The sequence below is a fragment of the Vombatus ursinus genome, unplaced genomic scaffold, assembly GCF_900497805.2.
Source record: "Vombatus ursinus unplaced genomic scaffold, bare-nosed wombat genome assembly UNPS02014798.1, whole genome shotgun sequence".
NCBI classification, from domain to species: domain Eukaryota; kingdom Metazoa; phylum Chordata; class Mammalia; order Diprotodontia; family Vombatidae; genus Vombatus; species Vombatus ursinus.
Window position 1 is genome coordinate 155,625 of NW_020954576.1, and position 16,062 is coordinate 171,686.

At 47.5% G+C, this 16,062-nt stretch overlaps 1 protein-coding gene across 1 annotated transcript; it reads right to left on the minus strand.

Moving 5' to 3' along the window:
- Positions 1-448: 448 nt before the first annotated feature.
- Positions 449-15,839, minus strand: LOC114050230 (E3 ubiquitin-protein ligase DCST1-like). The gene is given in 18 exon segments (XM_027871877.1): positions 449-700; positions 3,759-3,872; positions 4,128-4,270; positions 5,459-5,575; positions 5,831-5,957; positions 6,219-6,314; positions 6,467-6,566; positions 9,257-9,414; positions 10,180-10,301; positions 10,730-10,873; positions 11,151-11,361; positions 12,355-12,494; positions 13,212-13,340; positions 14,764-14,838; positions 14,929-15,029; positions 15,031-15,058; positions 15,391-15,516; positions 15,770-15,839. Coding segments are annotated over 18 exon segments (2,253 nt in total).
- Positions 15,840-16,062: the final 223 nt, after the last annotated feature.

Here is a 16,062-nt window from a genome sequence, read left to right on the forward strand (position 1 = left end):
AGTGGCCTTCCCGGCCAACCCTCTTCCCCCTACCCCAGCAGTGGGCGATCCCGGGGGCGTGACCCGGAGTTGCTTCCCGGTCTGACCGGCTGGGGCACCGCTCCCTTCTTCTGGCCTGGGTGTCCCTAATCCGTGTGTCTGTGCTTCCCTGAGTCCCGCTGTCCCCACCGTGGCTCCCTAATCCAGCGCAGCCTGGGTGGGGTCAGCTGGAGCAGCCCCAAGGGGTCGGGACCGGTTAGGCGGCGCCTAGGGTGCCCAGACGACCTTTCCTTCCCCCGGTTGTCCTCGATTTGACCAAACCCACTTTGCAAGAAGGCATCTTTATTGAACGGAGTTTGGGAGAGAAGACAGGGCAGGGCAAGGCGGGGCAGGGCAGGGCCGAGCTGGGCACGTGGGGAATGGGGCGCACACACGAGGGTCGACTGGCCCCTTCCTGCCCGGCTCCCCCTCACTCCGCGTAGGTGGCGTCGTCCGAGCTGTTGCTGTAAGCCGAGGAGGAGAGCTCGTCGCGGGGAGTGCACGCCAGGCACGTCTTCCCCATGTCTATCCAGCACGAAGCACAGTACACGGCCCCGCAGCCTGGGGTCGGGCAGACCCAGGACTCGGACGTCTGGGGGGCCTGGCACACCACGCAGCGCCTGCGCACGAAGTGCCACAGAAAGGGGAAGTGGCGGTAACACCAGTCTACCAGACGGTGGCGCTGTCAAGGAGAGAAAGAGCGGCCCCTCAATGCTCTCCTATGGCTGGCGCTCGTAAGAAAGGGGCGGGGCCCCCTTGTGGAGTGGTAAATAGGAGTCACAGAGATCTGGGTTTGAATTCAACTTCCCACATTTCCTAGCTGTATGAACACAAGAGAAGAACTTCACGTCTCTCTGAAATGGAGACAATGACACTTGCAATCCAGGGTTATCCTCCGTTCCTCATCTCTCAGAGCTCATCAGTTGTCAAATTCAAATCCAGCCTCAAATACTTTTCTGTATGACCCTGAAAAAGTTACCTAACCACAGTCAGCCTCAGTTTCCTCATCAGTAACATGGGAAGAATAATAGCACCTAACTCTCGGGGTTGTTGTGAGGATAGAATGGGATAGTATTTGCAAATCACTTTGTAAACCTTAAAACCCTGTATAAATATTATCGTTGTTTTGTCTATCCAGCTCTCTGCAAGGGAACCAGTGATCTCTTTAATTGCCGAATAGAATGGCTCTTTTCAATCCTCATCCTCCTTGACCTCTCTGCAATATCTGATACTTTATCCTGAGTATACTTTATTTATATGTAGTTATTTTCATGTTGTTTCCCCCATTCAACTGTGACCTCCTTTAGAAAAGAGTTGGTTTTATTTTTTTTTTTTGGCCTTTGTATGCCCACACTAAGCCCAATGCTTGGCACCTGTTAGGTGCTTAATACGCACTTGTCTCTCCTCTCTAGGTTTTTGTGACACTGTTCTCTCCTGGTTTCCCTTCTACCTCTCTGACTGCTCCTTCTCAGTCTCCCTAGGTGGCCCTTCATCCATGTCATACTCAGTTCCCCATGGGTGTCCTCAAGGCCTGGAAGACCACCAGGCTTTCTTCTCTTTTTCCTTTATAACAAGTCAGTGTTCTCATGAGCTCCCACGGGCTTCAGGTATCACCTCTGCAAATGATTCCTAGGCAGTTAGGTGGCACAGTGGGTAAAAGCAGTAGACTTGGAGTCAGGAACACCTGGATTCAAAATCTGCCTCAGACACCTACCTAACTGTGTGACCGTGGACAAATTATTGAACCTCTCAGCCTCAGTTTCCTGATCTGTAAAATAGGGATAATAACAGCGCCTACCTCCTAGAGTTCTTGTGAGGATCATGCAAGATAAAATGTACGGTGCTTTGTGAACCTTTAAGTGTTCTATCGATGCTAGCATTTATTATTATTTCATATCCAGCCCTGGTTTTCCTCCTAGCCCACATCATCAACCCCTTTTTGGACGTCTTGAATTGGATGTCTCACAGACAGCTCAAAAACTTAACATGCCCCAAACAGAACTCATTATCCTCCCCCTCCAGCTTTGCCTTTTCCTCCCCTTCCCTATCACCATCCTCCTGATTACCCAGGCTTGTTGTCATTCCTGACTCCTAACTCACTTGACTCACATATTCTATAATATAGCCAAATCTTGTCATTTCTATCTTCACAACACGTCTGGTGTACGTGTGTGTGTGTATACACACACCCAGACACATACACATGCAGCACACATATGTGCATATAAACATATGTTTATATACATATACACACGTGTGTGTGTATGCATGTTTATTCCCTTCTCAGCACTCCAGCTATTACACCTTTTACCTGGACAGCTGCAAGAGTCTTCTGATTGGTGCTCTTGCTTCAGATCTCTTCCCCCTCCAACCCATTCTCTACTTAGCTGCCAAAATGAATTTCCTAAAATGTAAGTCTGACCATATCACCTCCACTCTTCTCCTTGCTTCTCCAGAGGCTCCCTATTACTTTCAGGATCAAATATAAAGTCCTGTGTTTGGCATACTCCATATTTTGTCTTCAGACCTTTGAACTGCTTGTCCTCCACGCCTAAAATGCTCTCCCTTCTTACCTCCCTCTCTTAGTTTCTATGGCTTCCCTCAAGACTCAGTTCACTCCCTTATAAGGCTAGAGTCTAGTGCCCACCCCTCTGAGATTTTGTTGTTATTGTTGTTGGGTCATTTCAGTCATGTCTGACCTTCGTGACCCCATTTGGGGTTTTCTTGGCAAAAAATACTGGAGTGGTTGTTATTTCCTTCTCCAGCTCATTTTTACAGATGAGGAAACTGAGGCAACCAGGGTTAAGTGACTTCCTCAAGGTCACAGCTATTAAGTGTCTGAGGCCAGATTTGAATTCAGGAAGATGAGTTTCTCTGACTCCAGGCCAGGTGCTCTGTGCACTGTGGCACCACCTAGCAGCCCCTGAGATTACCTTCAGTCTACTCTGTTTATATCATGTATGTACCTAATAATTTTCATATCTGTTTTCCACTTTAGAATGTGGACTTCTTGAGGGCAGGGACTATTTCCTTAGTACCTAGCACAGCACTTAAATACTTAGTGAGTTGAATTTAATTGTGACATAATAATAGTTAACTTTCATATAGAGATTAAAGATGGCTAAATAATTTACTGTATATTATCTCCTTTGATCCTTACAACAATCCTTTGAGGTAGGTGTTCTCATTTTACAGATGAAGAAACTGAGGGCTGATAAAGGTTAAAGTGATTTGTCCAGGGTAATACAGCTATGATGTCTGAGGCAGGATTTGAACTCAGGTCTGGCTGACTCCAAGTCCAGTACTCTGATTTTTCTGCCAAGCTACTGTATGTCCTATGCCTTCTCCTTCCTTTTAATTAAGTTGCAAGCTCCTAGGAGAAGAGACAGTGGGGGTATAGGAAGTGGAAAGGAGAGGGGACTGTCGGGCTTCTGCCTTCTATCCTACCTTCATGGTAATGTACCAGAACAAGCACTGCATTGGAAATCAGAAGGCCTGGATTCAAATTTGGCTTATGATATTTGCTTCCTTGTATGAACTTGGATAAATGATTTCCTCTTTCCTCTCCTGTAAAATTTGAGACTAGATTGGGTGATTTCTAAGGTCCCTCCTGGCTCTAAATCCTATGACATACTTGCTGATGCTTGGTGAAACACTGAAAGTAGGAGTCCTCTCTTACGACCCTGGTCCTTCCAGCCCCACCCAGGGGAGAAGGGAGAAAATGGAAGTTCTGGACTCACAGGCCTCCCCTGCTTTTGAGCCCTCTGCATGATGATAGTCCGACGAAGCTTGGTGAAGACCAGCCTTTTTCTCAGAAGCTCGTTGTAGAAAAACAGGACTCGCTTCTTTTCTCTCTGTGAGTGGGAGCGGAAAGTGCCTTGGGTCTCCCCCATACCTTACAGGTTCAGGAAGCCAAGATCATATCTAGCCTCTGAGTTGGGGGCTGGAGAGGGCAGTGCTTCCCACCACCTTGGGGTCTTCTTGGGGCTGGAGAGAAGCATTGGGAGGCCTCCAAACAGAGGGGTCCTCTCTGACTCTGCAGTCCCATTATTCTGTGACAGGCTCGGGAAGTGAGGCTCTAAGGCTTAGTATCCAAGGGCCCTGGTCACCTTGGGGAAGTAGAAGGCCGCAATGACCCTTCGGAGTCGGTAGCTGAAGGCCTGTGTCAGGCAGAGCAGAACCAGCAGCCCAGCAGGCAAAAAGGCCTTCATATAGTCTTGGGAGTCCATGCCCATTGGCTTGGGCAAGCAAGCTGTGGGAGCAGGATCCCAGGATAAAAGTTCATGTGAAGAATTTAGCCGTGCCAGAAGAATGGCTCCTGGGACAGCGTTTATACCCTTTCACAGAAGAGTAACAGAACTGTAGGCCTAGACCTGGAAAGGACTTCAAAGGTCATCTAGTCCAATCCCCTCGCTTTTTAGACGAGGAAACTGAGCCTCAGAGATAAGTGACTTTCCCAAGACCACGCAGCCTTTAAGTGAAAGAACTAGGATTCCAACTCAGCTTCTGCAGTATTCTTCCTACTTCACCACGCTTTAAGGAAGGAGAGGGGGACCTTGGTCCCTTAATTTCCCACCCCCAGTTCCTGGAGCTGGTCATTTTGATATCCTATCTCCCTTGCCTTTGAATTGCTCTATCTGTGCTCTCCCAACTCAGTATACTAAGGGAATTATGGGACTTTAGTGAACCACTTGTGACTCAATTCTGGAGCTAGCTCAGTTCCCTTTCTATTCAATTATGAGTCTAGTCCAGTTTCTGTCTTGTGAGCAAATTTTATTCAATTACAGGAATTGTGAGAAAACTTTATTGCATTGTTTGAACCTAGCCCTGCGTGACTGGGAAGCTGGACCACCTCTACTGGTTGCTAAGAAATCCTTAGGTAAGGACCTAGGTTATGCTGACCAGAAACTCAGTCAGATCCGAAGATTGATGCAAGGAGTTTTCTCACAATTATGTATCTCAAGCAACCCATGCATCTTATCAGGAAAATGGCCCCATACTGGTCAGTCAGTTATTGTTTTCATGTTCCTTTGATCTAATACAGACACTTGGGGGGAGTGGGACCCCTCTTTTTTCTGAGTTCAGGAAATTGCACCTCTTTGCTCTCCCCCTCCCAACTTGGAAAGTGCCTAATCTTTCCTTCAATTAGAAATCAGATTACCTCATTCTGTATCCTGGTTAACCATTTTCATTGAATTAATTAGTCTTATTTGATTAATCATTTTAATGAGATAAAATTCTGTCTCCCCTTGTATTCATGGTTCAATGCCAAAGCTGAGAAGGCTTGGTCCTGGTCTGTTATGCAATTGGTATGCATTGGTTAATAAATCGATATGCTCAGAAGTTCAAACCATTGTTTCCTCTGTTATTTCAGATTTCACCCATCACAATATTCTCCAGCCTGGCTAACCCTGGCCTGAACTCTCCTCCATCCACTCACCTATGTTGCTTGACTCTATCAGAAGGTCAGAGGATGTGTTGAGGGCCCCGATCGTCTTTCTTAGGAGTCTGGCCAACATGGAATCTCCCCCTACGTTCACTTCCAGATGATGACTGCCTGGGAGTGGGGTTAGCATAGATGGGAAAAGGGATCAATGTCAGGAGAGCCTCTGTGTGGAGAGCAAAGCTATCTGTGATGCTGAGAGCTGTGCCTCTTATCATTGGGAGATGGAGAGGGGTAGGGGGATGGGAGAAGGTTCCTGGGTTTCCTAGGAGTGTGAGTATTTTGGTCAAAAGAGTGAGGAGCCAGCAGAGAAATAATAGGACCTTCAGGCTAGATTTCCAAGGAGCAGGAGAAGGGAAGAGGGCTTACTGCTGAAGGTGTACTGTAGGAAGGAATGCTTGCTAATGGTGTCAAAGATGGTATAGAAGGCCCAGTCCAACACACACAGAATCAGCAACAGCATCAGCACTGGCAAGGATTCCAGCAATTCCCGAATCTACAAGATTAGATGGCTTTGAAGACCACCAGAGGGGCTTGGCTTGTCTGGGGGAGCACCAAGGTTGGAACCCAAGGCTTTGACCCTTATTTTACCCTTGGAGTCCAGTGGCTGAGAGCTAAAACCTTCAATTTCCTCCCCCTATTCCTCTTATACTTCCAAGTGGCTTCTGGGGGCCTATGGCACCTATCAGTTAAAGACAAGATTCCCCCTCCTATGCCTGGGCCTGGAGGTGCCTAGGCCCAGCAGTGCCCTCCTCACCACATTCTTCATCTCAGTTGCCTGGATGGTCAGCTTGAAGGGGAAAATGACAGTGGCTTTCTCAGCTTTTCGGAGAGGCAGGAGACTCCTTCTGCCCTGTGGAGGAGTAGCCAAGAGTACCAGGTGTGGTTTTAGTCCTCTGAACCTATCCCTACCCACATAGAAACCATCTCCGAGCACACTGAAAGATTTCTGGGGGTTTCTAGGGCCCAGGCCTGACAGCTGACTATCAGGCAATGCCTGCTTACCAGCTTCTTCCTTCTGTCATCAATCTGGTAGAAGTAGGTACTGATGTAGATGTTGTCGAAACGGATGTCTTGGCAATAGTAGTCCGTGTAGGAGAAGGCCCTGAAGAGGAATAACTCATCTCCTTCCCTGCTTCCTTTTCCCAGATGTTTCCTAACTTTCTCCAAAGTGAAGCCCTTCTCTTCCTTATCCCTTGTTCTCCTTGGGGGGGGGGGGGGGGTGTCTCATTTGCTCTATTTTTTCAGCTATCTCTTTTAGGCAGTTGGCTTCCAAAACTATGCGCCTAGACCTAACCTTTCTCTAGGACCCAGCTTTGCCTTCCTAGATTCCAGCTAAACATATCCATGGGACTGTCCCACCTGCACCACAAATTCTACATGACTGAACTCATCATCTTTGCCCTGGCTCCCCTTTCCATTTCCCGAGTGGTACTACCATTCTCCCCAGTCACCCGAGCTAGAATTTTTGGGCTGAACTCTAACGCCTTATTCCTTCACCCCTGCATCCAACCTGTCATGTCATCTAGTCCTGTCACTTCTTCCTTGGTAACGACTTTTAGAATTCTGGGAGGTTTGGAAAGACTTGTACAAGCTGATATGGCAGAACCAGGAGAACAATTTACACAACGATGACAGTGGTGCAGTAATGACAAACATTAAAAACTTTGGATCAATGCAGTGACCAGTCATGACTTCAGAAGACCCTTAGTGGAGAAGTGGCGGTCTACCGGTATGGACCAATGTACTAATCTTTTTTGCGTGTCTCTCCACTTTTTTGGTTGCAAGGAAGGTTTCTATTGGGAGTGAATTGGGAAAATATCATGCTATTATTGGGAAAGGACATATAATATAAAGGACATGCAATGCAAAAAAGGAATAGCAATAAAGCGTTCACTTACTTTTTACAAAAGAAACATCTCTTGGATTCATCCCTTCCTTACCCCTCTTACTGCTACCAGTGGAGTTTGGGGCTTCTTCATCTCAAGCTTGCATTTTTATAGCAGCCTTCAAGTTAGTCTCCCTAATTCCAGTCTCTCCCAACTCCAATCCATTCTATACACTGTGCCACATGCCTCTTTCAAGACTCTTCAAAACCAGTTCCCATCGTGCATGCCCAGTCTTATTTCCAAGACAGGCTTGACTTTTCAGTCCTACATAGATTTCAAATATGTTTCCATCTCTGATTTTGCTCATACTGCAATGCCTTCCCCTTTCTCTTGGCTCAGCCAAAGCCTAATTAACCTTCAAGGCCCACCATCTCCAAGAAGCCTTCCCTGATTCCTCTGGTCCATCTCAATCTCTATCTCCTACATTGCAATACTTAGTCAATATTATATAGTTATTCTGATTGTTTCCTGTATGTTTGTCTAGTCTCCTCAACTATGCACTAAGTTCTCTGAGAGTGGGAACTGTATGTCCCACACATTCTTGTCTTATAACACAACCAACACTCTCTAAAGACTTATTAATTGATTGAGCTAGGGAGGGTGAATAACCTCTATTTTCCAGTGCCAGGAGATGGAGTTAGGTAGAGGCTCTGGAAGCCTGCAGAGGACAATACCCAGAGGGGAGTATTGGAAGGAAAATCAAAGTTTAGGTGGCCACAGGCCAGAGAGGCCTGATGAGACCCATGGTACAGTCTGGCTGCCAAGGTATTGTTCCAGGAGCCATTCCTACTATTAAGGAGCTAACTCCTAAAAACCAACATCCCACCCCCTATATTCCCCCAATACTTAAGGGTGGGGGGAAGTATCCAAGGAGGGATAGTGAGAGTCCAAAGGTCTTTGAAAGAAGCAGTGAGGTGGCTGGAGGGAGAGGCCAAAGCAAACTCCCAAGAATCAGCTTGCCTCCAGGTAGGTGTGGTGCCTGGGTGAGGTGCCCAGGACTTTGATCCAAATGGGAGGAAAATTGCTGACCAATCATCATACAGGAAGAAATGAAAGCAGGCTTTGGACATTACAGATGATACAGAAATCAAGGCAAAAGAAGATTCCCCAGGAATGTTTTTTTTTTAAGTTAATGGCAAAATGGCCAGCATCCAAAATAAGGAATAAAAGTGGCTTCAGATGTAGTCGATTAGGGGTGGATATGAGTCAGAAGACCAGGGTTTGAGTTTTGGTCTTCCTACTTAAATAGATTCATGACCTTGGACAAGTCACTTAGCCTTTATAGGCCTCGATAAAATGAGGAGCTTTAAAGATCAATGATGGGGCACCTAGGTGGCACAGTGGATAGAGCACCAGCCCTGGATTCAGGAGGACCTGAGTTCAAATCTGGCCTCAGACACATAATACTTACTAGCTGTGTGACTCTGGGCAAGTCACTTAACCCCACTGTCTAGCTAAAAAAATAAAATAAAATAAATAAAGATCAACGATAAAATGATTCTATGAGAGGCTCTATAACAGAATTCAGAAGATTAGCTTTCCCCTTTCCTGTTCTGTTACTCAAGAGCAAATCATGGATTCCCCTCTCTGGGCCTCTGATTTCTCACATGTAAAACGAGGGAACGAGATTGAATGATCCCTGCCATCTCGCTGCTGCAAGACCCCATGGTTCTGTGACTCCCTGTGGGGCGGTGGGGGCCGTTGAGGCAGTCCGTCTGGCTTTGAAAGGTCTTCCCTCCTCTCTCTCCCTGCCCATCCTACCTCCTTGCAGTTCCTGAGCTCCCAGGGCTGCCCCTGTCCCCAACAGGTTGGGAATGTGATAGGGCCAGGATGAGAGTGAAGATGGTGCCCAAGTAAGGGGCTGCGGTGGATGTCATGATTATACTATAGATGATGATTGTCTCACGCCTGGAAAACCAACAGGAAAGTGCAGGAAAGCAGGATCCGAAGCAGCCCCAAGGCTCCGTCCAGCTGGGCCACCTGATAGTCCACGTAATCCCTCACTTCCTCCCTCAGCTGGGCCCTGCTCACATTGATGCCCAGCAGGGCTGTCTGCTTCTCTTTCTAGGGCAGGAAGAGGGATTCAGAGAGAGTGGGGAGAGAAAGATAAATTGGTCCAGCTTGAGATAACCCCTAGTCCCTCAATTCCTTTAGACACTATTCTTTGAGGCAGCTAGGTCTTGACCAGGCCTAGCAATGGGTCTGGACTCAGGAAGGCCTGAGTCCAAATCCAGCCCCAGACACTTGCTAGCTGTATAACCTTGAGCAAGTCACTAAACCTCTCTGTTTCCTTGTCTGTAAAATAGGGATAATAACAGCACTTGCCTCCCAGGGTTCTTGTGAAGATTAAATGAGATGTTTATAAAGTGCTTTGCAAACCTTAAAGTACTATATAAATGCTTTTGTCATTGTTCAGTAATTTCAGGCATGTCCCATACTTTGTGACCCTATTTGGGATTTTCTTGGCAGAGATACTGGAGTGGTTTGCCATTTCCTTCTCCAGCTCATTTTACAGATGAGGAAATTGAAGCAAATAGGATTAAGTGACTTGCCCAGGGTCACACAGCTAGCAAGTGTTTGAGGATTAGAATTCAGGAAGACCAGTCTTCCTGGCTCCAGGCCCAGCACTCTATGCACTGTGGCACCACCTAGCTGCCCCATTTATAAAGGCTAGTTATTATTATTATTGCTCCAACTCTTGCCTTATGTCTATCTGTTCCCGTGTTTCATTCCCACCAGGTCACTTCACCCACCCTGCCTCCCTCGTTCTGCTCTATTACCCCTCACACCCATCACCAGGCTGATCTCTTTTCACTCTTCAACGACCACCTTGATTTTTAACTGGGCGGAGAACTCCCCTCCCAGCCCTTGCATGGACTGGTTGAGTGAATCATATGTCTGGCCAAAGTTGCCTTCCACCGGGATTCGATATTGGCACCAGGGCTGCATTACTGATGAGGAGAGGAGGTAATGCACGAGAAAAATAAATCAGGAGGGCTACCTTCTACCCTGGGGCCCTGCTGCTGCCTATCTCCTTACCAGAACCCCTCATTCTCCAGCCCCCTAGCTGCCTTTCCAAGTCATTACCCTCCTTTCTAGCCTTCGGACAGGAATAAGAAGGGTCTGGATGACCAGCTGGTGAGGCTTATGTAACTGGCATTCATGCTTGAGGTAGGAGGTTAGAATAGATGACTCCTGAGATCCCCTTCCCCCTTCCCTTTTCACCCTCAACAACCCTCTCCTTGCCCCCCCCCCTGCTCCCCCCTCCAACACACATAGCATTTCCAGGGGCCACACAAATCCACTCCTGGCTCTTATCATTCTGGTCCCGTGCCCTGTGGGCCTCTCCCCCTTTGCACCAACCACCCCATGTCCTAACTCTTAGCGATACTGCACAAGAACTTAAACATCATCGGGAGGCAGAGGAGGTGGCTAAAGAGTGGGACTTTGATTGTCTGCATGCATCGGGCGTGCTTCTGATCAAACCACCGATGGCAGCTTCGAATTGCCGCATTCACGATATCTGGAGGGAGGGGTGGAAGGGGGTGAAGAAGGGAAGAGAAATTCCAGAGATCCCCAGGGCTTCTAACACGAGCCCAGACCCCACCCCCCCACTCCCCACAATGTATGTGACATGTTCCCACCTCCCTCAATCCTACAACTTCCCCCAGGATGGACTGAAAACCCCCAAACCCTCCAGCACCACCCAAGGCTGCGAAGGCCTCCCATCTCCTTCCATGTGCTTTTTCAGACCAGCGCCAGAGGCCCCAACTAGGTGCCCTTCTGGCCTCCCTACTCACAGCTGCAGCGAAGCTTGGTCTTGGCTTCATAGATCTTCTGAGTGGAGATGGCCTTAACTCCTTTAAGTCCCATCCAGACCTCAGGGCCCTGGCCCTTTAGTTCCCTAGATGCCTCTGGTTCATAGCCATTAGTACTCTTCACCTGGGCATCCAGTTCTTCGAAGGACTTCGAGATATTTTGAGTATCAAATTTCAGTTCTTCTTTTCTATTCTGGGGGTGGGGGAAGTGGTGGTGAGGCCGGAAGAAGGGAGTCCTCAGAGTTTTAAGCTCCCCACCCTTGCTCTACCTGGCCCAAAACACCCTCTTCTCCTAACCCCCCCCACAAAAAATCTTCATGTCCTCCCCCCCAGGCCCCTTGGGGCCTGACTCAGCTACTTGTCCCCCTAGCCCTCAGCCCTCTAGGAGTTCCCAAACTTTTAGTCTCCCTCCTGACCCCCAACCTCCCCATTTTAGGCCTGAACCTCCCATAGAATTCCAGTCCCAAGTTCCAATGGTAGGATTCTATCACTCCTTTCCCCTAGCTCCACCATCGCAAAACAAAACAAAAAAACCAACCAAACAAAAAAAAATTCATCTTTTTCTATCTCCTTACATCCTTTCTATGCTATTTCCCCATCTTCTTCCAGTTCTGAAATCCCTCCATTTCTAACACCCTAACTTCCTATTTCCTCAGGTTTCCAGATTCCCAGGACCCCCAACTCTTTGTTGTCATTGAGTTATTTTCAGTCATGTCTCACTCTTCTTGCTCCTATTTTTGGTATTTTGTTTTGGTTTTTTTTGGCAGAGATATTGGAGTGGTTTGCCATTTCTTTCTCCAGCTTATTTTGCAGATGAAGTAACTGAGGCAAACAGGGTAAAGTGACTTGCTTATGTAATTGGCATTCATGCTTTAGGGAGGAGGTTGGAATAGATAACTTCTGAGGTTCTTTCCTCCTTCCCTTTTCACACAGCTAGTAAGTGTTTAGAGGTTGGATTTGAACTCAGGTCTTTCTGATTCCAGACCCAAAGCTCTATTCGCTGCAGCACCTAGCTGTCTGACTCTATAACCCTTCAATTCCTTAGCCCCCTCTTAAATTCTCCAGATCCCCCATCTCCTAACTTTACAACCCCTCAGACCTATAAATGTCCTATCTCTCAACCTCCCTAACCCTCCTATATCCCACCCTTCCCCTACTCCCAGCTCTGTCCCTACGGTCCCCTGACCAGCAGGTCCTTGAACACAGCCCGCAGAGGAGAAGTGGAGACTCTCCAGGCCATGCGGGTATGGTTGATCTGCAGCTCCACGGTACAGCCCAGAGACGACACCACTGTATTCAAGTTGTGCCGCAGATTGGCCACAGGCCCTGGAAGGGAAAAGAGGCAAAGGGAGAGAGGCTAGAATTCTTATTTCAGGTAGCTAAGTCCTTGGCCCCTGGATGCCCACCTCAGCACCCTGGGATACAATATGCTTCAGATCCTGCCAGACACGTGACCCTGGGTGAATCACTTATGCTCGCCTTTTCCTCACTTGTAAAATGAAGGGTCTGGACTCGAAGATCTGTAACATGCCTTGCAGAACTAATATCTAAGATTCTGTGATCCTGATGTCTTCACACATGTCTGGGAGTGGGGTACAGTAGAGAGAGCCCATGACTTGGAATCTGGATGTTCAAATCCTGCTCAGAAACATGCTAACTGAGTCACCCTAGGTAAATCACTTAACCTTGTTTGCCTCAGTTTCCTCATCTGTCAAATGAGTTGGAGAAGGAAATGGCAGAAACACACTAGCTGAGTCACCCTGGGTAAGTCACTTAACCTTGTTTGCCTCAGTTTCTTCATCTGTAAGATGGGGTTAATAATAACACCCACCAATTGGTTGTTGTGAGGATTAAATATGATAATATTTGTAAAGTGCTTTGCAAACATTACTTTTGTTTTATTTTTTTCTTTGCAAACTTTAGAAAGCTAGATGGATGCCAGCTCTGATTATTAACTATTATTCCATCTTTCTTGGTGGTCCCTGCTGGTGACTGCCCTCTACCTGACAGCATGTCCCATCCCAATGCCTGGCAGGCACTCACCCTCATAGATGGCAGCCAGTATGTAGCCAAGCACCAACAGTCTTCCCTCTTTGCCCAGCATTTTGGGGATCAGCAGAAGGCTGGCACAGCGAATATAGGGGGATGTGCCCCAGCCCAGGGCCCCTACGCCTGTCCAAAAAGTAAACAAGAGAAGGGGGCAGGGAAGGTGAGAAATGTCTACTGTACTAGACAGGGCCTGTTGTACCTGCCATGACACCTCCTGGACTTTGTCATTCTGTACCTGGTCTCATCAGTAACACTTCCATGGCTACTTCAATCCACTAAGAGTTCCCCTTTATCTGACCTACCACTGAAGTTATGTCAGTCCTCAGTCCTCTCTTGTTGTGTCCCAGGGGACGTCTGGCTGGTCCTGGAAGATATGGAGGTGTTTTCTATACCTCCTATAATGTTGAGCACAGTTCTAGGTACAAAGGTGTTGCTCAGTGAATAATCAATGGATCCACAAACTCATGGATGTGGACACTCCCTCTGATAGTACAGATCAGATCCATCCCGTGCAGGCCTCTTGTCCATATCCTCTGGTAATTTCTCCACGTGGAATCCACCCTAAATGTATCTTCTTCTAGTCACACATTTCTCTGATCCATGAGATTCTTCTCCATTAGGAGCTCCAATTCAGATTCTCTTTCCCAGGTGGGAGAATCTAGACCTCATCCATTCATTTCTGTATTCTGTCTTCCCAGGGAACACCTACTCCTCTTCTCTTCCCTGCTGGTCCATTGTTGACAAAACTGCTCTCCATTCCCACTCCCTAAGAACCTTTCCCTCAGCATTGCTGCCTCTCACCCCCTACCCCCACCCTGGAGGTGCCTCAGTGTATACAGGGCTGGTTTTCAGACAGGGACACCTGAGTTTTCAAGCCTCAGAAACTTACCGGCTGTGTGACCCTGGGCAAGTCACTTAACTCTGTTTGCCTCAGTTTCCTCATCTGTAAAAGGAGCTAAAGGAGGAAATTGCAAAACACTCCGGTATCTTTGCCAAGAAAGCCCCAAATGGTGTCATAAAGAGTCAGACATAACTGAAAATGACTGAACAACAACAACCTAGCAAGATTGTTTTGAGAATCAAATAAATTAACATATGTAAAGTGCTTTGCAAATGTTGTTACTATTACTCCTCCCCCTTCTCCTCCTCCTCCTCCTACTAACTGCAACTCACTCATCTGCCCTCCTATGATTCTGTCATCCATACTACTACTACCACTACTACTACTACTACTACTACTACTACTACTACTACTACTACTACCACTACTACTACTACTACTACTACTACCACTACTACTACTACTAACTAACCAGCTCAATTACCTGCCCTCCCACGGTTCTGCCCTTCTCCCAGTGTCCCACTGTGTGTTCTGGGCAGATATGTTCTGTCACTTCTATCAGATTGGGAGCCTTCTGCCTCTGGACCTCTGGATCCCTTCTCCACACACTAGACAGGGCTTTGACTCAGGAAAGGTACTCATGGCTGAGCATAAATTTACCGCCTTGGGTGCTGCTGTCATAACATGACATCTTTTTGCACTCACCCACCATGCTGTACATCAACATTATCTTCTGCTCTTCATAGAGGTTTATGGGGGTCAGCAAAATGTGGGCGAGACCTGGAGACCAGAGGGTCAACATTAAAAGGAAACAAGTCCTCCTCTGCTGTCTGCTTGGTCCCCACTCCTCTCCTTATAAATAATCCCTACTGGGATGAGCAGGAGGCTCCAGGGATGTTTTAAGAAGGAAATTGCAAAGTTGGAGAGTGTCTACAGAAGGACAGCCAAAATGAAGGGCCTTTAGTTCATAGGATAGGCTGAAGAAACTGGGATGTTTCACCTGGAGAAGAGAAGGCACAGAGATTCTAGCTGTCTCTAAATATCTGAAGGGCTGTTATGTGAAGGGCAGAGGGTAAAAATAGGAATAAAGGGTAGCAGTTGCAAAATGATCATTTTAAGCTTGATGTCAGGGAAGAGCTTCTAACAATCAGAGTAAAAAGTAGAACGGACTGAGGAGCTAAGTTCCCCCTCATTAGAGGCCCTTGAGGTGGATGCCCTCTCATTAGGTATATTATAGTGGGAGGTCTTCTGTGTTACGTACTGACTAGAGGGGAACTTAGGTCACTTCCAGCTCCCAAATTCTTGGATTCTGTGGTTCTGTGACCTACTCACCCACCGCCAGGAGCCCTCCAGTGCCGGCTCCCAGTAGGAACGCAGTGACAGGAAATTCTCCTGGCTTTCTCCACACAAACCGGGCACAGGGAGCAGGCAGCCCCCAGCTCAGGAACTGATTCACAGCTATAAAGGAATGCGCTGCCTAAATGCCATCCCATTTTTCTCATGGGGTTGTCGGCATACAGTCCAATCAGTAACTTTGGTTGGGTTTGTCCAATTGGGCATAGCACAGCTAGAGGATGTAGGGAAAAATATAAGCACTCCAGAAATAGGGGCTGAGAGAACACTAAGTGAAGAGTGGCGGGGGCTGAGGGGACATTAGTGGAGATGATGAGTAAAGGAGGAAGGGGAGGGTGTCACTGAGAATGTGACTTACTGGTATGGGCTGGTGTCTTCCTCTGACCTTCCAAGCCAGCTGCCTTGGCTTGACTCAGTTTACCTCCCATGACGATGCTTATACTAGATGCTTTGATAATCCCTTCTCACCCCCAACTGCCTCTTCTGTGACCTCATTTTGAGTTCTGTTGGGGAAGGCGGAAGATCATTCTACCTCTTCAATCTCCCTTCCTTTTATAGTAAGGGGGAGTATCTATCCCCTTTTTCTCCTTGATTCCCAGTAGGGTCTAGGGAATGCTCCAAGGATAGGAAAGATTTAGGGTATGTGACTCT